Source organism: Cercospora beticola, chromosome 2, assembly GCF_033473495.1.
Source record: "Cercospora beticola chromosome 2, complete sequence".
NCBI lineage: Eukaryota > Fungi > Ascomycota > Dothideomycetes > Mycosphaerellales > Mycosphaerellaceae > Cercospora > Cercospora beticola.
Window position 1 is genome coordinate 325,956 of NC_088936.1, and position 19,604 is coordinate 345,559.

Consider the following 19,604-nt stretch of genomic DNA (forward strand, 5'->3'; position numbering starts at 1 on the left):
TACCCGACCTCTCTGGTTGTGAACACTGCCTGGACGGCCTTTGTGGCGCCCTAGCTGGCAGCAGAACAGGCTGGACCATGCTCGAATGCTCGAGTGTTTGAGTGGCAACACACAGCAGCAGTGAGTCCACTGCGCGGGAGTCCAAAATCTCGAGCTCCAAGGCAGAAAGGCACAAATGCTTGCACACAAGCTTTAGAAGTGGGGCGGCACAGATGTGAAGCACAAATAAATCCAGCTTCGAGTCAGGACTTGGATTTGAGCTCTTCGATGCTCTGCCCAGGGCGTCTGCTACCATTCCCTCTCGCGCGAAATCATGGTCGTGACTGGACGCCAGCTGCAATGGCTGCTCGACAGCGATGCTGTCGATCAGCGCACGCGCGATCGAATCGCAAAATCGTACGGCCACGAACTCACTGCACCAGACAAACTCGACAAGCCTCTTCTCATGTTATGGGAGGATCGCTACGCGATACCACAGTTACTCGCAGACAAGCAGTGTCCTCACAAACCTCCGCCACCTCACGCCATGGCCTTTCCACTCCCGCACCCGGAAATCCTCGACGAGATGCCGGTGCCAGCGCAAGACAACAATCTTACGGTCGGCAAACAAGGAGTGCCAGACTTTACCAGGACCACCTTCTCTCCCCGCCCTAGCGGCGCCGAACCAGCAGCGACTGGACAAGCGTGGGAAGTCGCTGTCATGAGCAACTTTTTGTCCAGCCCAGAGGGGTCAGGAATGACCGAACAGCAGTATGCTTGGACAGTCGCCCGCTACCGCCATAACACTCAGGAGCGGGCGCAAGCCGAAGCACTCGAGCGCACACGACAACTGCAGGCGTGGTTGAACTCGCCGCATCTAGTCGATACCGCCGACACGACTGAACTCACAGACTGGCCGAGTCAGGACACATCCATCCCGCCGCGTGAGTCGAACTGCTTCATACCACTGAGAAACGACGAACTGGCACCACTTATAAGAGTTCCACGCTGTAACTCGCCTGAGCAAGAGCGTTTCGATCCCAAGGACCAACTGATGTGTCACATCTTCGCCCTGCTCAACACGACTCTTCTCAGTCAGACCGGTTTGCCACGTGTGAAGGTTTTGCCAGCATCTCTGTACCTCAACCCCGGCGCACACGAGCTTCTGGTCGCTTCAAGATTCGCCACTGGTGTGACTGCGACCACGATCGACCTCTTCCGACTTCTTGTGATTCCCGTGCGCACTATCGATGTCTGGGACGTCTTGGTCATCGAGCCGGCAGAATCCAGAATCACGGGTTATGGGCACTTGATCAAACCACTTGTGCTGTTGTACGAAGCAGCAAAGGCATGGCTGCGCTCGCTAGGGTACGACTGTGCGGGCTGGACTGTGCGGGAAGGGAAAGGCCTGCGGGATGGAGATGATTCCGGTTTGGTCAGTTGCTTCAACGCAGCATTGTGCTGTCAGAAGCGAGAGGCAGTGCAGTTTGTGAAGAGTAGCAGAGCGATGGACGAGCAGGTGGAAGATATTCGGGAATGGTTGGCGCTGACTGTGAAGAGTGGTTCATTCGATAAGTGGTTGCCTCGTGTGGAGCGGATCTCGTAGGCCAGGGGCGGTGGACTTATTTACTGCCATCGGAGCGGCGACTGCTGTTTCCACCTACATGGAGAGCACTACAAAGATGCGCAGTTGTCACCCATAATGTTTCGCCTGGGACGTGTCGAGAACAATCTCGCAGACAGAGGACTGACCACTGTATGCAACGACATCGCGCTTCTTTCGTAGAAACAATAGCCGGTACAAGAAGGCTTCATTTTTGCTGGCAGCAAGGCTCACTTTCTGGTATTGTGCTCCCAGAAAACCTCGGCTGCGTTCCGCAGCCAATCTCTTTTGGGGTTACGTTCAACGTCGTGCATTTACAGCCCATGTTCCGCTAGGAGGTGCGTTGGATCTTATGGAGAACTTGTGAGCGTTGAAGATAGATACAAACCCGTGGCAGGCTTTGCTGTCTTGCATCACGTTCCCAGAGAATCATGGCTGCTGAGCGCAGCCAATGTTCCCCGGGAGGACCTTGAATGCAGGATGTATGCAAGCCATAATATGCTACACTGTGGCGATAGCATAGATGCAACCCAGTCAGTCGGAGCTGGGGCTGCCGATTAGTCAGCAACACTAGCGTCTTGGCAATGTCCGCCGTACAACACTTCCAAATCGGCGACAACATTGATTTCGCTCCTTGTCCGCCTGCCCTGGTGGACTAAACACCACACCCCCATCCGAGACACCATGTCTTCAATACGAACCTCTCCTGTTCCGCGATGACGCCGGCCGTCGAACGCGAACATTGTTTTTCCCGCGCAACCACGCGTCTGGCACGCGTCTGAACACCGCCTGGTCGCGATGCTCAATCAAAGACGATGCGAATATGGACCTGCGACTCGACCGCCCGCAGCGACGCGTCCTCCCTGGTTCTCTTCATCTAATACAACAAGCACCTGAATTTCACGCTGTGGCCGGCCACGTGTGAACTGTCCAGAAAACTGGCCCAGCCAGACCACCCGCACTGCACCCAGACATGGCGCTTCAGCTCCTGCAAGATCAGCAGCTTCTGGCGCATCACCTTGACTGCTTGCAGCTCAATTGGCGTCGCCCCACACGTGTCGAGCTCTGTCAACCCAGCTGCCGAGCGCAGCGCATCCTGAAAAGCCGACAGTGACTGAAACTCGAGCCTTCCCACCAAAACAGCTTCGAAACATCGTTGCACCCCGCGCCCAAGCACTCCGCAACAGATTGGGGTTCCAGACTGCGTCGATGAGATGCAACATAAGTCTCCCTTTTCAACCGATTTCAACCCGTCCAAGTCGAACTCCGGTCTACAACAAGGTATCAAAGCTGGCAAGATCGTCCTGACACAAAAACCTGAGCACGAGACAGAGCTTGAAACTACGCGTCCTCTACACGGAGATGCCTCGAAGTCACCTCCATGTCGACAAAACCCTCCTGCCGAAGAGCTCTCACTCATCTTCATCGAGCGCACGTCAATGATGCTGGTCTGACCACATCTGAAGCAGCGTGCCGACAGCTGCATCAATCACGACAAGACCCAGTCACAACGGCATCACACGATCCTCGCTGGCGCACTTCTCACGCTCACTCAGTAGCTTGCGACGCTGTGCCCATTGCAGTGGAGATGCAATGTGAAGAGTAGTTGCCGCGCACCAGAAGGAACAGCGTGCAAACGGGCTGCAATTTTTGCGTCCTCAATATGCTCGCCAGTCACCATAATTGGAGCCGGACAAGCCAGGCCATAATGTAGGTCAACGGGACTTGAGACCACGCGGTTCACCGCCCCTGCGTATCCAACATATGCAGAGCTCGCGGGCGCGGAGAACTCGAACATGAGTTCACAGTCTCGTCGCTCGAAACAGGTAGGCATGGCCCGCTCTTCGACTGTTCATTTCCTTCAAAGTCATCGTGCCGAGCGACCAGCACATCAGAGCAGAGCCTGGCTGAGAAAACAATCATATGCACTGCTCTTCTCTTTGTGATTGGCGATCGATCTCAAATGTGCCTTCGCGGCTGAGCTTGCATTGGCGCAGCGCACATTCTGAAAGCCACTCTGATCCACTACGCTGTCAAGATTGAACAATGCAGCAGAGGCCCGCATTCGTGAAGTGGAGACAAGCTCGTTCAAGCTCGCAGGGGTCCTGAAGGCTAATGGTGGGGTGCATGGTCGGGAGCTAGAGACTGTAGCTACTCGAGGAAGGTAAAGACTGCTGGAGCCCAAACAGTAGCATTGTGACGGCATTGCGCTCCGAGTGCCCAATTTTAACCGGATTATAGCCATCAGAAGTACCCCTCCCGTCGTCTCGTACATATCGATGCGAGAGAGTGCTTCGGCTGCGTACTCGGTAACTATGAATCGCAAGTTTGGTCCCAGGAGCAAGAAAGTTAAACTTCAAAGTTTCCTCAACTTTCGCAAAACACTGAGATGAAGTTCTTCAAAAGCCTAATCCTCCTTGCGAGGCTCAGACTGGTGGCATCAACTCCTTATGGCAATGACGAAGCTCTCACTGTCCGTGCCTCGACAGGCTTCATCACTGGTCGGATCAATGCGAACTACACCAACGTGAGGGAGTTCCTGTCTGTACCCTTCGGACAGGACACAGCAGGTCAGAATCGATTCAAGCCACCCCTCGCGGTTCCACTGTCCTCGGAGAGAATCAACGCAACCGAATATCCTCCAGCTTGCCCGCAGTATGTGACGTCCCAAAAGACTATTTGGAACCAGAAGATACCTCAGTATCTCCAGGAATGGGGAGCACCAAATCTCACAGCGGGAATCTCTGCTCCTTTCGCCACTGAAGATTGTCTCAAGCTCGCGATATGGACCCCAGCCAATGCGACCTACGCCTCTCGCTTACCTGTCGCTATGTTCTGGACTGGAGGAGGCTTCCAGACAAATGGTATCTTGGTGCCAGGTCAAGTTCCCGGCCGATGGGTATCGCGATCTCAATCTCACATCGTCGTCACGATCAACTACAGGATGAACATCATGGGATTTCCTAACGCAGGAGGCATTTCAACGCAGAACCTGGGCTTGCTTGACCAACGCCTCGCACTCGAATGGGTACGAGACAACATCGCAGCTTTCGGCGGAGACCCTTCAAAGATCACGATTTGGGGCCAGTCTGCCGGCGCAGCTTCAGTTGACATTCACAACTATGCCTTCTACAACGACCCAATCGCACATGGGTTCTTCGCCCAGTCCGGGAGTATCATCGCTTTCCCTCCATCCGTGCCAGATGCTACGTATTCCAACTTCACATTCGTCGCGAAGAATGTTGGATGTGATTTTCCTACCAACTTCACTGCAGAACTGGAGTGCATGCAAAAGGTCGATCACAACGACATCATCGATTTCATGGGACGATACCAGGACAATGGCACTCAGCCGGACATATCCTTTTCGACTGTCGCGGATGAGAAACTTGTGTTCTCCAATTATACTGAGCGATACTTGCAACAACGAGTGACGAGAGCTCCGATGATATACTCATCCACTGCCAACGAGGGTGGAAGTCTGAGCACGTATCCTGCAGATGATCCGCAGAGAGGTGTGAACCAGACGGAAGCCGACCAGACTACATTGCAAATCCTATGCGGCGCTGCGAGAAGTGGTGCATTGAGGAATGGCCTGGGACTCCCGACGTACAGGTACCAATATGCCGGGAACTGGACGAACCAAGACCCTTTGCCTTGTAAGTCTTACCTGAACCGTGTCCACAGAAGAACGCCACGCTGACTTTCATGCTCAACAGGGATGGGTGCCTATCACTCGAGTGACCTTGTCATGTTCTTTGGCACGTACGAGGATGGAGTGGGACCCGCAACTCCGCTGGAGATCGAGACGAGCGAGACGATGGAGGATCTTCTGCTGGAATTTGTCCGTGATCCTTGGAATGGACTGTCGAACGCGACCTGGCCAGCTTACGATACGACGGCGAGCAATGGTGGGGCCTTGCTGAGATTTGGTGCTGATGGCAAGGCTGTGCAACAGGTCGATGCCGGCGATGTGGAGGCTGCTTGTTCTGGAAAGGGAGAGTACGATCCATTTCCGTGAGTGTGTGATGCGAGACTCGTTGCGACATTGGAGGAAATTCACTTTAGCGTTGACTCGTACCATGCTAAAGCAGCTGCTCGAATTCAAGGTCAACTTCGACTCAAGCACAATTCTCCTGCTCATCAGATTGGTCGTGGCCGTAGCTGAGCCGCTGCGGCTTTTCTAAAGTCCTGGCGCCTTCGAGTAGCAGAATCAATGTAGGTGTGCTAGCCAACAGAAATACAGGAAACGTCTCCATCACCCGTGCATTGCTGAACCGCCCGTGGCCCAATGACCTAGTTCTTGAAGTTTCTCCCGCCTCTCCGCTCTCGTAATCGGCCATCGCTGACGAATCGTTTTGGTAAAGACATGGGACCGATCCATGCCAGGATGCACCACTTCACCATCGACCTGGACACCAATCGTCAACCTCATCATCGCTTTGAGAGCTTCTTTGCCTATTCTCCTTTGACCATCAAAGAACGGAAGTACGCTCACTATTCCTCTCAACTTCACTGCCGTTTCCTCAAGATATTCCACATGGTTGCAGTTGCCGCAAGTCATATCCGGGGTCTGCAACTCTCCCCAAACGAACAAGCGTGATGGCTCAATAATGACAGATCCTTGACGCACATCGATGCTGATCGTGTCAAAGTGTCGAATCGTGTTGTGGTTGCCAGATCCGCACCATAACAAAGGATCTTCCTCGTCTTGTCCTTTGCGATGAACCGTCAAGCTCTCGAAGACGATGTTGTTCATGTAGGAGATGCAGAAGTCGGGCTGTGCTTCCACCCAGTCGAACGCGCCGAAAGCCCACCGGCCTGATCGCAGGAAACGGAAATGTGAGAGGCTGAAGTATGCATCCAAAACGTCTTTTCGGAGGAACTTGCAAGTGGACGCGATTGGCGGGCTGAGAGGAACGGTATGAACACCAAGTATGGTTTCAGTCAACAAATTCTCATCGCCGAAGAAGTTGATTCCTGTTTGAGGCAAAAGCATGTATATCTGTGCTCTGATTTCTGGAGGGAGGTCGAAGAAATGTCGCCGACGCACCGGTGTACCGAACAAATTGGCCGATGACACGAAATCGTAACGGTCAATTCTGGCAGCTTCAATGCTTAGAGTGTGCTGAAAACCGTGAGTCCACATCGCGGCTTTCGTGCATTAAAGGATGGAGTCTGGCTTTGGCGACTGTGGTCGGCGACAAGCTTATTATATGTTGCCATGCTCATGCGGCGTTTGCTCTTCGCCTGACATGGCAGCCTTCGCAAGAGTGGAGTGAACACATTCCAACAGATCTTTCGACCCGAGTGCCTAATCCCGAGACTGTGGTAGAGCGGTATTCAAGTTCTCGAACCCTATCACTTGCTTACTTTGAGATGAGTGGTTGGTCGACGTAGGCAGGCATCCAATGCAGACCGTGCCTCGAGCGTGCATCTCGTCACCGGTGAGTCCTTGCATGATGAAAGAAACTTTGGCAAGGGGTCCGGACGTATGACTAAACAACTACCGCTCGTCTGTGTGATTTTGCCCATGCAATACTCAAGCTCGTACGATGGCATACCAAATGAGACCCATTACAGCACCGAGAAGGATGGCCAGCGGAGGCGACAGCTGAAAATGCATGCCACCGACAAAGGCCGTAGCCACAATCACGACCCACCAGGGATCTCTGCTCAAGCTGCCACCATTTCGAACATCAGCATCCAGGTAGCCGATTTGGAACAAGCGATAGACGGCCGTGAATACAAGCCCGACAGCAGTGGCGTGAATGCCGCGTAGCGCGGATCGCACAGCTTGAATCTTGCGTATTGAGGACCAAACTGCCAGCTGACCAGTCACGAGCCAAATCCCAGGCGTGAAGATGCCGACAAAAGCGATGAAGGATCCGGCAAATGCAGGTAGGCCTTGGCCTTGGACGGCAAGAGCTCCAAGGTAGACCGCGAAGTTGAAGTTTGGACCTGGAAAAGCTTGAGTGATGGCAAGACCGAGCAGGAAATCTCGAGAGGAAACCCAACCTGGTGCAACAATGTAGTCGCGGAGAAGAGGAATGACCACGGGACCGCCACCGAAGATGATCGTTCCAGCAAGGAAGAGATTCGAGAATAGATCGAAGCCTCTGTTGTCGCCGCTGTAAATACCACGGCAGACCATGACGGTGATGAAGGAGGCGAAGAAAGCACCCACGATAGCCACTCCGATCTTCCAAGACCTGAGGAGTCGACTTTGTGGCTCGGATGGAGAATCAGTCTCGGCCAGAACAGGTTCATCCGGTCCTTTGGCGCCACTACGCTGGTGCACAGAAGAGGACGCTTGCGCAGCACTACCACTGGCAACACCAACATCCCTCATCTCCAAATCCTCACTTCCTCCGATCTCCTCCCTCTTCCTCCTCACGACCTTCCTCCAACCTCTCTGCAAGAACTTCAAATCCCACACCAACGTCGTCAACGCACCACCCACCATCAAAACCGGAAAGAACCACAGCGCATTATACAACATCCCCGCTGTCGCCCCAAAAAAGACCAAAATCCTCGTCGTGGTATCGGTAATAGCCTTCTGACTCAACTGCATCCCCGCCAACGCAACAATCCCCACAGTCGCACTATTCAATCCACTCAACAGAGCATACGCCGGCCCAGGAAGTTCATCTTCAATCTGTCCCACACCCAACCCCAACCCAAAAGCCGCAAACGCCATTGGCAAAGACCAAACCATGAGCGCAGCAACTCCAGTCCAGAATCCATAGTGCATAACATTAATCGCATATAACATTTTCGTTGAAGCAGGTCCAGAAAGTGCTTGTGAAACGGCGAAAAGTTCGTTATATGCTGCATCATCGAGCCATTTGTATTTTGCCACGTACAAATCGCGAAATATTTGAAAATGTACTGTTGGGCCACCGAAAGCTGTGAGTCCGAGATGCCAATTGTGGGCGAGCATGTCGATGACGGGGATTTTCGAGATTCTGTCGCCGGATGGGAGTAAAGCCTTTCGGCCTTGCGCTACGAGAGTGCGCAGCTTTTGAAGCGTCATGGCGAATTGTCGTTGTTTGGGATGGGTGTTGTATCCCGGAAGGAAAAGAATTGAAGTTGGTTTCCATCTTTCCAAGTACGAGGAATGTTCGCATTGTTGCCCAGACGCCAGGCGAGCTCGTGGACGCCACATTCGCTTGGCTCCAATCACGCCTTCGCAGTGACCCTTTGTTGCCTTTTCACCCACGTGGGTTTGAGTTGCAGGACAGCAAAATTGGTGGTCTGCGAGTCTGAGCAGAGAAGGTATCGTTGAACTTCAAAGTCACATTTGCATATGAGGTCTTCGGCGATTGGACTTTCCAGCACATTGGAGTTTCTCTGCTGTGTGTAGATCGAGCCGAATCCTTCTTAGGAAGGGCCCTGAACGCAAGAACAGTATCCATTCCATCCTCATGCTCGTCGCCCTGTGATGCTATTCTATCTGTACATTATGTTTTCCCCTGTCGTAGTATTGTCCCGAACCAGTTCCAAACCCCACTCGCTTTCCCAAAATCACGCCTGTCGCTCGCATGCCGAGAATCAAAGAGATCCTCAAAGATCCAAAACATCCAACTCCTTCACCATGCTTGCAAGACAGTATTTCCATTCTCATCTGACCCAATCCCATGCGTCATTCCGTTCCAATCTCTCATGACATTCATCCCACCCTACCTCCTCCCCGAATAAGGATCCCATTCCATACCCGGATAACTTGCTCCCCTCATAATCATATCCACCTCATCTTCACTAACAGCAGGATCATCTCTTCGTCCACTATACCCACTTCCAGCCCTTCTCCTTCCTCCACGACCACCACCGCCACCGCCACCGCCATAATAATCCACGCCTCCTTCCTGCCCTCGCATGTACTGTCTCTGCTGCTGCTGTTGCATCGCAGCCGAGAGAGGCGGATGCGAGAAATTAGGTTTAGGCTGTTGTTGCGGAGGAGCATAATGCGGAGGGTCACCTCCTCCAGTGTTCTGAGAGTAGTATCGTCGCTGCTGCTGTTCCATAGAATTCGCTCTTCTTCTCCGCTGCTCATTTTCATGGTACTGCAGTTGCTGCTGTTGATGTCGCGGGAACCAACCTGATTGATTAGCAGATTCCGTTCGTTGTGCCTGGTACATGGGTGCCTGTGCGGGGTGCGAGTACTGTTGACCTTGCTGGAACACTTGCTGAGACATCCAGTTGCGCTGTTGTGGTGGAAGTTGTCGAGCATAGTGGCTGTTGTCGTACATTGGGGAAGTGGGCTGAGAGGGCATTCTTCGGTCGTAGTCATATCCTTGTTGCTGTCCATAAGTATCGCGGCCTTCGTAGTTGAAGCCGTTATGTGGTCGCTGTCCGACAGGGTATCTGCCTTCGCCACCTGCTGAGTAAAGCGGGCTCTGCGGCTGCTGATACTGGACTCTTTCATAGTCAGGTTCAGCATACTGATACTGCTGTTGCCCGTCATATGCCGCCCGAGCTTGAGCATCATTCCACGCAGCTTCGTTATATTGCACCGCACTTGCGCCTTCCGCTCCAGGCAAAGTAATCGCAAAGGGTGTCTGCTGGTCTCGATATTCCTTAGCCGGACTCCTTGCAACTTCTGTACCCATTGAAATGACCCTGCCGCGGGGGGAAACTCGCTGTTGCTGATCAGGACCGAACTGTCCTTGTGTCTGAATCTGCAATGGTGGTGCGTTCCCATGCACCGGCGAGATTGTTGCAGAAGACATGCTTCCGAACGGCCTCTGCTGCACAGGCGAAACGCTGGAGTCAACGCTGCCAAAAGGTCTCTGTCCTGTGGCAAAGAATTCAGATCTTCCGGAGACAGGCACACTGGGAACCGAACCAAACCTCCCATCTCTCGTTCCAGGAGCTGAACTTTGTTGATCATCAATCGCAGGTGGCGGCGAAGCAGCGTAGTCTCTCAAGGGAAGAGGATTCCCAGCCTGAGCAGCTGCACGCCTCTGCTCAGCAGCAACCTGCTGTCGATCTGTTCTTTGGAACTCCGGCATCGTGTAGCCTTGCTCTTCCGTCTCGTCGACATGCGTCTTCCTCGCACTTGGTCCGTACCAGCCATCCGCAGGTGGTGATAGAGAAGGAGCACCATCCACAATGTTGGTCGGCGACATCGTCTCCTCTCGTCCTTGATGCCCGCCGCCCCCGGTCATCGTTGTGTCCTGCCTGCCCGCCTTCCTCCTCGCCAAGATTCTCTGACTTCTCTCGCTCTGCTCAGCAAAAGCCGCCATCTCTCTCTTCCTGGTATGCTCATACTCCGCATAACTCCCAACACCGCCCTTCACCGTGGCCGAATTACCTGGATGCCACTGAGACTGCAGCGGAGCTGGTCCGGCAGGAGCGAGCGGCGGTGCAGCCTTCGTCAACTTTCTTCCCTTCTCATCTCTTGTACGCGAACGCTCTCTTTCCGACTGATGCCGAGCATGACCAGGACGAGTCTCAACTGCGGCAGCTGTGCCAGCAGACGTGCTTGCTCTGCCAAGAAGAGACTTCAATCCAGAAAACCGCTTCTTCTTCTCTTTCTCCTTTGGTTCACCCTCGGCACCGAAAGAAGACAACTTGACCGCACTAGAGCTTGCACGCTGCGGCTTCTGCAAGGTCCTCTTTGCTCCACCGGAGATCTTCCTCACAGTATCCATGCGATCCATCTCTTCACCTCCGGCTGTAACACCAGCATTAACATTATCCGAATTCTCCATGCTAGCCAAAGGCTTATTACCGCGGAACGCAGCCTTCCACGTTGCAGACTTCTTCCTTCCATGCTGTTGCTGATTCGAAGCATGCCCGCTAGGAGGATACTCCCCTTTCGGCGTCGTGACCACATTGTCGCCCCAAGCGTGAACATCCTCCAACCCGTGATCATCAGATATCACATCCCTCCCAGGTATACGGGCTCCAGCACTCATCGGTTGCTGAGAACCGTCAGGAAAATACCCAGTATCAGGCTGTCGGAACAGCGGATGCGGCTGAAAGGGCGCCGTACCAGCCGGAGGACCACTCAGAGCGCTCAGATCCTCCGTAATGAAAGGCGGCGTGTCGTTCTCCTTTTCGGCGTTGTTCGCGTTCGCAATGGCAGCAGGAGCAGCAGGCGCAGCATCCAAACTCTTCGTTGAAGCCGAAGCAGCATTTCGTGTATCGATTTCCTCTTGCACAAAGCCGCCTTCGTCTCTGGGCAAAGTCATGTACGACATAGGTCGTTCACCCATGTCTGGTCGCTGCGCGTACAGTCGTTGAGAAAAGCGTTTCTGGAAGTCAGTCGTGCCGAGGCTGGGTTGTCGGACGCCAGGCATGAGGCCTGCGGAGGATGGGGAAGTGGGCGAAGTGGTGTTTGTTGTCGGACCAGCAGGGATAGCTTGAGAAGTCATGGGCTCTTCAATCACTAGGGGTGGGGGTTGTTGTGCTTGCTGTGGTCCTTCGGGCGCGGCGCGCACAGTTTCGAAGGAAGACGGCATGTTCCTTTCGTCGTTCGGAGAGGACTGCCCGGTAGCTGCTCTTTTGTCCTGCTCAGCGGCCGCAGGCTGTAATCCAGTATTCGTCCGGGACGTGGTGGGCCGTACGTTCTCGCCCTCTCCGAAACTGCTTACGCTGGATCTCCTGTCATCGGCAGCACCTTCCTCAGCCGAGACTTCACTTCTCGCATCTTCCCACTTATCTCCCGCGCCGTCCTGTCCCCCACTCATGGGCCTAGCAGACGCCGCTCCCGGGTTCTGTTCAGACGGCAGCACATAAGGGTTATGCTGCGCTTCCACAAGCTGCGGCTTCTGTAACTTCTCCTTCCTCGCAGTCGCAGAAGCGATGATCGAAGCAAAGGTTCCTCCAGTTGGCCTCTCGCGTGGACTCGTCTCGCCAGACTCGACGTTGCGACCACTGTCTCCGCTCCTGACCCGCTCCAACCTCCTGACTTCCCTCTCTTGCTCCGCGATCTCCCTCTCCCATCTGGACGATCCACTTCTCTTCGCAGTCAGCGTAGCCTCCTCTTCTGCGCTCTCGTCGCCACCCTGCACCACCACAGCCTCCACAGGTCTCATGGTCATTGGTTCCGCCGTCACGACCTCCACATCCGACAATCCTGAGGTTTGACTTTCGTTCCCGCTCAACATTGGACTCGCATTCGACCCTTCATTCGTTGGCACCGTAGTCAGAAATGACTGTTTCACTGGCGAAACCCCCTCTGAAGCTGCTCGACGATGCATCTGCGAAGGTAAAGTCGAGATATCCGAGACTTTGCGTTGACCCTGCATCGGGCGCTTGGTGGGAGAACTTCTCGCAGAAGCAGAAGCAGAAGCATCGCCTTTGAGCGGGAGAGGCACGACCTCCGCCATTTTCTCTCCCACCTCCTCTTGACTTGGCACAGTCTCCAAAGGCTCTCCAGTCATGACACCAGTAGTAGCGAATGCGCCTCCATCCATACCCCCCCTCGTCGTCACCGAAGAAGAGTCACCGGCATACCTCTCTTCCAGGCCTTTCTTCCAGTTCGCTTCTTCACTGACGCTACCGAAAGCACTGTTGTTCCCAACACTGCTTCTCTTTCTTCTCTGCCTCTCCACGTCAATACTACTTCCACGTCGCATTTGTTCCGCGTCAGCGAAAGTCGCTGCAGTAGGCGCCGGACTTGGCAAAACACCCAACCGCTCCTGCTCTTGCGGCGAAATCTTTCCCTTCGCATCCGGCGTTTTGGGAGTCGGGAGTTTCGCGCCCGGTTCATTCCACGCTTCGATCCTTTGCGGCGAGCCGGGGAGACTCCCGTGAGGTGGAAGAGAGCCTGAGGGATCAGCAGTCCCAGCAGACTTCGTAGGGTCCACAGCAACATCGCTGAAATCCATAAGAGCGGATTGCGGACGTGCAGTGGAGCCAGTGGCCGCGTCTTCCACCTGTCCCTTTTCGGCTCCAACATCATCCGCAGAAGACGACGTTTCATCGGCACCTCCCTTCCAGAATACCAAACTCTGCGGACGACTCCTGCTACGACTCCAGCTCCTTGCCGTCCGCTCCTTCAAACGCTCGAAGACTCCACTCAAAGGCCTCGGCTTCGCAGCAGCACCTTGGGTCCATCCACGACTAGGTTCCCGGCTTGACGAAGATCCGTTGGTCGGAGTGGCACTGCCCTCCCGTCTTGCACTACTCCTCAGCGCCAGAAGTCCAGATGTCGAAGTCCTGCGCGCAGCGTCTGGTCGGTTAGCAGTTGCGGATGGAGATCGTTTAGCCGTGGAAGGCAAATCCGGTGTACTGAGGGGAATCGTGTTGGGGTCTGCTGTGTAGCTTCTCTTGTGTTCAGGGTTCACGCTGGCAGGGCCCATAGTGGAGGACCGTTTTGGGACGTTGGGAGCCATAGTGAGAGCGGATGCAAGATCGATAGAGTCCGATGAAGAAGTATGCTGATGCCCTGGGACTGGAGAGTCACTGGACGTCGGAAGAGCTGCAGATGGTATATGCGTGCTTGCAGTCAAAGTGGAAGGACCAGAAATTGACACTGGAGATGCAGTTGTGACATCCTCGAGAACAGGCCCAGCTTCTTGTAATTCCTTGACAGCTTCGCTCCTGGTCTCTGCTTCACTGATTTGTTCTGCTAGAGCTGCAATCGTGGTCGTTGGTGCTTCTGGTTCAGCTCTCTCGCGCTCGTCTTCGCGCTCGTCCTCAACCTGCAAGTGCGCCGCACCTGGAGGAGCCTGGCCCTTCGAGATCGCACTCCCGTGTAGAGCAGAATCAGGATCAGCCGCAAGCACGTCTCCCGAGTTCGTCAAACGAGCCCACGACCCAGAAACCCCCCCTTCATCGTGCACATCGCCTTCTAAAGCTGTCTTCTCATCCTTGTCAAGTGCCGCAGGAGCTGGAGCTACAGTACTATTCGGCAATTCATCGGCAGCGCCCGGGACTTTCGGGCGATTGTCTGGTACAGGAAAGGGCGAATCGTTGGGCTGTTCAACAGTATTCGCAGCAGCCGGAGCAGCAGTGGACAAGCGGCGGTTCTCTTGGCTGCCAGACCCAATACGATTCCGCGACTTGGAAGGTGACGCGGGAGACGAAACAGATCTCAACTTTGCAAGAACCGAAGATGAGGCTCGATTGTACTGGGGTCGAGAGGCACCAGCCAGGGGCGGAGTAGAGTCCTAAACGCGCACTTACCGTAAGCTGACATGCGCGCACATTTGCGGGGATGGTGATGATATGCTGGGGAAAGAGGAGAGGAGGTGATTGGAATGTGGGGATGAAGTGGGTCCACCGAACGACATTAGAGATGCTTCTTGATAACGATAATACAAAACAGAGAAGAAATCGTGCAGTAACATATCATAGCAACTGTCATGGTCTTGCAAGCCCTTCTCTCTCTCTTCTGCTTCGGGGTATCTCGTAGCCAAAAACGTATAATGGTGGCAACCGTCGTGTGCTTGAAGAAGCTCCACGCCCAGTTACTTCATGCCTGGAGCGCGCGAGGTCTCAGCGACAGATTGACCAGAGTGAAAACGGCGCTGTGTTGTGCTTGTTGTGCTTGCAGTGCTTGTGGTGATGATGTGTGGAAAGGGTATACAGAAATGAATCATACCTCCTTGCCACGTACGCTTCCACCAAACCTCGATTTGCCTTTCGCCAATAGACCTTTGGCACCAGCGCCGGCTTTGCTGCCGAAGACTCCGGCGTTCTTCATGAATTCTTTGCCCTTCTGCTGCACACGGTCAAGGTCGACGCCGCCACTTCCACCAGCATTGTCACTGTTGGATAGCCCACTAGGTCCACCTCCCGTCGATGCGGTGCGGCCTGAACCCTCGGCTTGGCCTCCGGATGCGAAACGATTCTTCAGGTTAGACAAATTCATGCTAGGCGCGGCGGCGCGGTGGCCTCGCTTCCACGAATTGGTGTTGCTAGCAGAAACGCTTGGCTCCAACGGTGGGGGTTTGCCTTGCTCGGCTGTCTGCTGTACATCAGGATGGCGCGCTGTCATGCTCTGTAGCCAGTCTCCCAGTCCAGTATTCATATCAGCAAACACTTGACGGGTGCTATTGTAAGTCTTGATACGCTCATCAGCGTCTTTGATCTGCAGTATGTTCCGGAAGGCCGGAATTTGACCCTGGAATTGTGCGGAGCTCTGTTGTTGAGGCGACGCCGTGGATGGCGCTGCGTTAGTCGTGTCCTGAGTCGACTCGGCATAGTATGAAGGGATCCGCGGGCTTCTGTCCGATACAGGCGAGGGCTGCCCTTCATGGAGCGACTGGCCGCTCTCAGCAGTGGTTTGTGGAATGTTGAGAGTGTCCTGTGTCTTTGCGACAGGTGACACAGGGCCCTTCACGCGCTGTGAGAGAGATCGCACTATTTCTCCTTCTGCTGCTGCCGCCTCGGGTCTCCCCACATCAGGCACCGAGAGAGGTCCGCCGATCGTTCCTGTCAGCTCAGGCAGTCTCTGCTCGACGGCCGGAGTGTCTGGAGTGATTGGTGTTTCTCCTGGATTCATAATATGCAACTGCTTGCTCCTGGGTCTTTCGTAGGCTGCTTCGGGCTTGATTTCGGGACTCTTGGGCTCTTCCTTGACCGGCTCGCTCATCTCCCAGCTGAATCGGGTGTTGAGCAGGCCTGGTCTGGTCGAGTCTGTCTTTGGGGTGGAAGTCGAAGCTGCCGCAACAGCTGCTGCACCTACACCTACTGCAGCGGCAGTCGCAGCGGCGGCCGGCAATGCAGATTCGCCATGTTCGACTCGTCTCTCATTGTCAGGCGCATTCAATGCGTCTTGCGTGCGCACATTGTTGTCCGCGGAGCTGTCCAAACTTCGCACTATTTCGGCGCGAATGCGGTCATCGTCTGCGGAGTCACTGGAGGTGCGTCGGAGAGGTTGACTGGCGCTAGGTTGCTGAGGTGCGTTGTGCTCGGGACTAGGCTCCCGACTCCTGACACGAAGTGGAGCGACTGTATTGAAATACTCAGTACCTAGGTTGCCGTTCCCTGCGGCAGGCTGCGGTGTGTCCTTAGCAAGAGGTGTAGGGGCAGCCGAGGAAGAAACAGAAGTCGGCGCATCAGTGCTGTCGGTTTCCTGTCGCAGCAACGGTGGTGCGGGAAGGACTTCTCCATGCATACGTTTGGGCATTGCTTCTGACTGGTCAACCGGCGCAGGTGCCTCCTTGGACGCAAAATCACGTGTCTGATGGCCCACCCCATATTGACTCATGAAAGCCGCTCCAAGCTGGTCGCCAACTTCCTTGGTGGCATCGATCGGAGACTTCGTGGCCGGGCCTTGTAATTGGTGTTTCTGAGTTGTTGGAGTCAGATCGATCGGCTCATCAGGTGATGGAATATTGCGAGTTGCAACTGCTGGTGGGGTCTCAACCGCTGGCGTAGGTGCTTCACTGTTAATCCAGCCTCCAGGCAAGTCCGGCTTGAAGCTCTCTTCTCTCCCAATTTCAGGTCTCGGAGGAGCTGGGCCTTGTCCAAGTCCGCTTTGGCCAGTACCTGCGCGTCTCGGTTTCGGCTTTGCATCGTCGGTGAATGTGGACCAACCAGACTTGCTTGAGCCAATGCTGGCATTTGAGCCGCGACGAGTTTCGTGGATTTCTTGGTACTTATCGGCAATCTCACGCACCCTTCCTTTAGCAGGGCTGTCAGACCGGGAAGGAGTGCCAGTTCTCACAGGACTTGTAGCGGGAGGCATATCATGGGTGCGAAGGAACAGATCGCGACTGTCTCTGCTTTCCTTCGCCGCCTCAGCTAGTTCAGGCGAGCTGGGATCCTTGTCGGGAGATGAGTTGATGGTGTTGGCGAGGTCGGCTTCACGAATGCTGTAGTCGGTGTTACTTCGCCCCCTTCCAGCAATTGGAATCGCAGAAGTGGGTTGATTGCTCGCCGGCGTTTCAACAGGGTGGAGATCAGGTTTCACAACTTCGGCACCCTGATCCGCCACATCTGGATCATCGGCACCGATGACGCCTGACAGAGGTGTGCTGAGTCTGCGAGATTCAACGGTCTCCACTGCAGGTGTGCGAGCTGGAGATGTTCCAGATGATGGAGGATCCAAACTACGTCGATAGCCAGGCTCAAAAGTTGCCGGAACACGCTCACCACTTGCACTTCTATCTGCAGGAGGTTGTCGCCCTACTCGTTCCACCAAATCGGAGCCAGGCCTTGAAGCAGTCGGCGTCGTCGTAGACTCTTCCGCAATAGTAGGCGTTACTCCATCCCGCTGTCTTTGACTGAACGCTGCAGTGGCGGCTGAAGGTACACGACTCATGATGGGGCTAATGCCTGCAGTGGAAGAAGTATCACTGCGCCCAACGCCGGTGCTTGGCGTAGACCCTGAGTTGTCGCGCGAAAGGGACGCGTCGTTCTGGTCGAAGGCTTGGTGCACCGCCGAGCGGAAGCCAACAGATGGAGTGTGTTGGAGTCCATCGTCTCCGTGTTGCTCAGCTGCAGCGTTGGCTCGGGAGATGGCTGAAGGTGGATGAGTGGTGGTCGGTGTTGGCTGAATGGAGCTGGAGGCCGTTCCCGAACCGGCCGTATCCAGACCAGGTGGCGATGGCTTTGATGTCTGATCTGTCGATGTAGAACCTGTAAAGGTCAAGATGTCGTCCCCAAAGCCTGAAAAGCGTGATACCAGCGGTAATGTGGGGCTTTTGTTTCGTGTAGAAGAGGTGGTTTGGTCAGGCTCATCTGGGCCTGACGACTGGATCTGAACCTTCTCTGCCTGCTCTTGAACCGGTGGTAAATCATTCCTCCGCTGCTCCGCCGAGGTCACCCTCTCCAATGTATCAACGCTGGGCCTGCCACTATCTTCACTCTCGCGTCGTCTTTCTTCGTCCATACGCTTGTAGATGTCGCTCGGACGAATGAAGGGTAGCGGCTTGTCTGTCTGAGCTCCGTCGGCCGATGAAGCTGCACCATTGTTGGCCGCTGAGCTGGACACGCTCTCGGCGATAGCCCGTGCCTCTGCTGCCTGCTGTTGTGCTTCAAACGTGTTCGCTCCCATGCTGGTCTTTCGCGGCGGGAAGAAACCCGGTGGAGCAGGGACGGCCTCTCTCGACGCGTTGAGCGGTGCTGGTGCCTGGTCGGGGTTCGTGAAGTCGCGCGGTCGTGATCTGCTGCGAGGAAAGTCGCTGCTCCCTCCATCTATGGGACTCGCAGTGACTGGTGCGTGTTGCTGTGCAGGAAAAGGAGCGGAGACGGATCGCGCGCCATCGTCTCCCCGGTCGAAGCTGTGCTTGCGAAGTTTCTGTGTAGGCAATGCCGATGATTGTGTGGGAAGCGGAGGTTCTGGATCCTCATACCCGCCCCCATACTCATCGTACGGGTCGTAATCTCCCCAATCATCTCCATCGTATGTGTTCTTCGGCGCCGTGTTCCATTTCTGCGTCCTATGCCTTCCTGGGACGGTCTTGAAGGACAGTGGCCCCCCGGGCGTGGTGGGAGTCCCGTTGTTGGCCATGTTCAGCAGGAGTCGTGAAGCTGTCAAGAGATCATGGCCGAGGTGTCGAGTTGCCTATGCAGGGGGAGATGGGTGAAGCTCCGCGTCGATGTCGAGGCGCAGTGCTGCTGTTTCCAGCTCCGCGGACAACCAACGGCCAACGGCGGTGGCGGACGGGCAGAGGTACAATGCGCGTCACGATGGTCGCGCAGTCATATGAATGGACACACCAGATGCTGTATTAGATATTATGGCCACGAGAGGGCGGAAATGGGATGATGTGGTGTTGTTCACAAGTTGGCAGCGGCTGGCAGGGACATGCAAGCCGAGACATGCATCTGTACCGCTGCGCAGTGCCCGATGACGACGCCCTCTTCACTTTCGCCTGCATTCGTCAACATGCTATTATCTCCTGGAGATAACTTCGCGTCAAATAGGCAAAGAGATACATGTGATACCTGACGACACCCTCAGGCATCTTTGGTACATAGATATCGCTGTCGTCGTCGCAAAGTAGAACATCGCGTTCTCTTGGCGCACGTGTTCGCAGACCTTCGTCGCGCCTTCTATTCTAGCCCTCCCTGCATCCTTCATGCACGTCTGCTGCACCACCAAAAAGAAATCTGT

The 19,604-nt window shown here is 54.8% G+C and overlaps 5 protein-coding genes across 5 annotated transcripts; 2 read left to right on the forward strand and 3 right to left on the reverse strand.

Annotated features, from left to right (window-relative positions):
• Positions 1 to 313: 313 nt before the first annotated feature.
• Positions 314 to 1,585, forward strand: RHO25_002283 (uncharacterized protein; the record flags this gene model as incomplete). Its single annotated transcript, XM_023594860.1, has 1 exon — positions 314 to 1,585. One exon carries the CDS (start codon positions 314 to 316, stop codon positions 1,583 to 1,585), a length of 1,272 nt encoding a protein of 423 aa, XP_023458383.1.
• Positions 1,586 to 3,971: 2,386 nt separating this feature from the next.
• RHO25_002284 (uncharacterized protein) lies at positions 3,972 to 5,603 on the forward strand (the record flags this gene model as incomplete). The annotated part of the gene is made up of 2 exons (XM_023594859.2): positions 3,972 to 5,241; positions 5,302 to 5,603. 2 exons carry the CDS (start codon positions 3,972 to 3,974, stop codon positions 5,601 to 5,603), a joined length of 1,572 nt encoding a protein of 523 aa, XP_023458382.1.
• Positions 5,604 to 5,840: 237 nt separating this feature from the next.
• Positions 5,841 to 6,731, reverse strand: RHO25_002285 (uncharacterized protein; the record flags this gene model as incomplete). The annotated part of the gene is made up of 1 exon (XM_065602221.1): positions 5,841 to 6,731. One exon carries the CDS (start codon positions 6,729 to 6,731, stop codon positions 5,841 to 5,843), a length of 891 nt encoding a protein of 296 aa, XP_065458293.1.
• A 393-nt stretch (positions 6,732 to 7,124) lies between these two features.
• On the reverse strand, positions 7,125 to 8,618 carry RHO25_002286 (uncharacterized protein; the record flags this gene model as incomplete). Its single annotated transcript, XM_023594858.1, has 1 exon — positions 7,125 to 8,618. One exon carries the CDS (start codon positions 8,616 to 8,618, stop codon positions 7,125 to 7,127), a length of 1,494 nt encoding a protein of 497 aa, XP_023458385.1.
• A 646-nt stretch (positions 8,619 to 9,264) lies between these two features.
• Positions 9,265 to 18,998, reverse strand: RHO25_002287 (uncharacterized protein; the record flags this gene model as incomplete). The annotated part of the gene is made up of 2 exons (XM_023594857.2): positions 9,265 to 14,706; positions 15,141 to 18,998. The coding sequence occupies 2 exons, from the start codon at positions 18,996 to 18,998 to the stop codon at positions 9,265 to 9,267; spliced, it is 9,300 nt and encodes a 3,099-aa protein (XP_023458384.1).
• Positions 18,999 to 19,604: the final 606 nt, after the last annotated feature.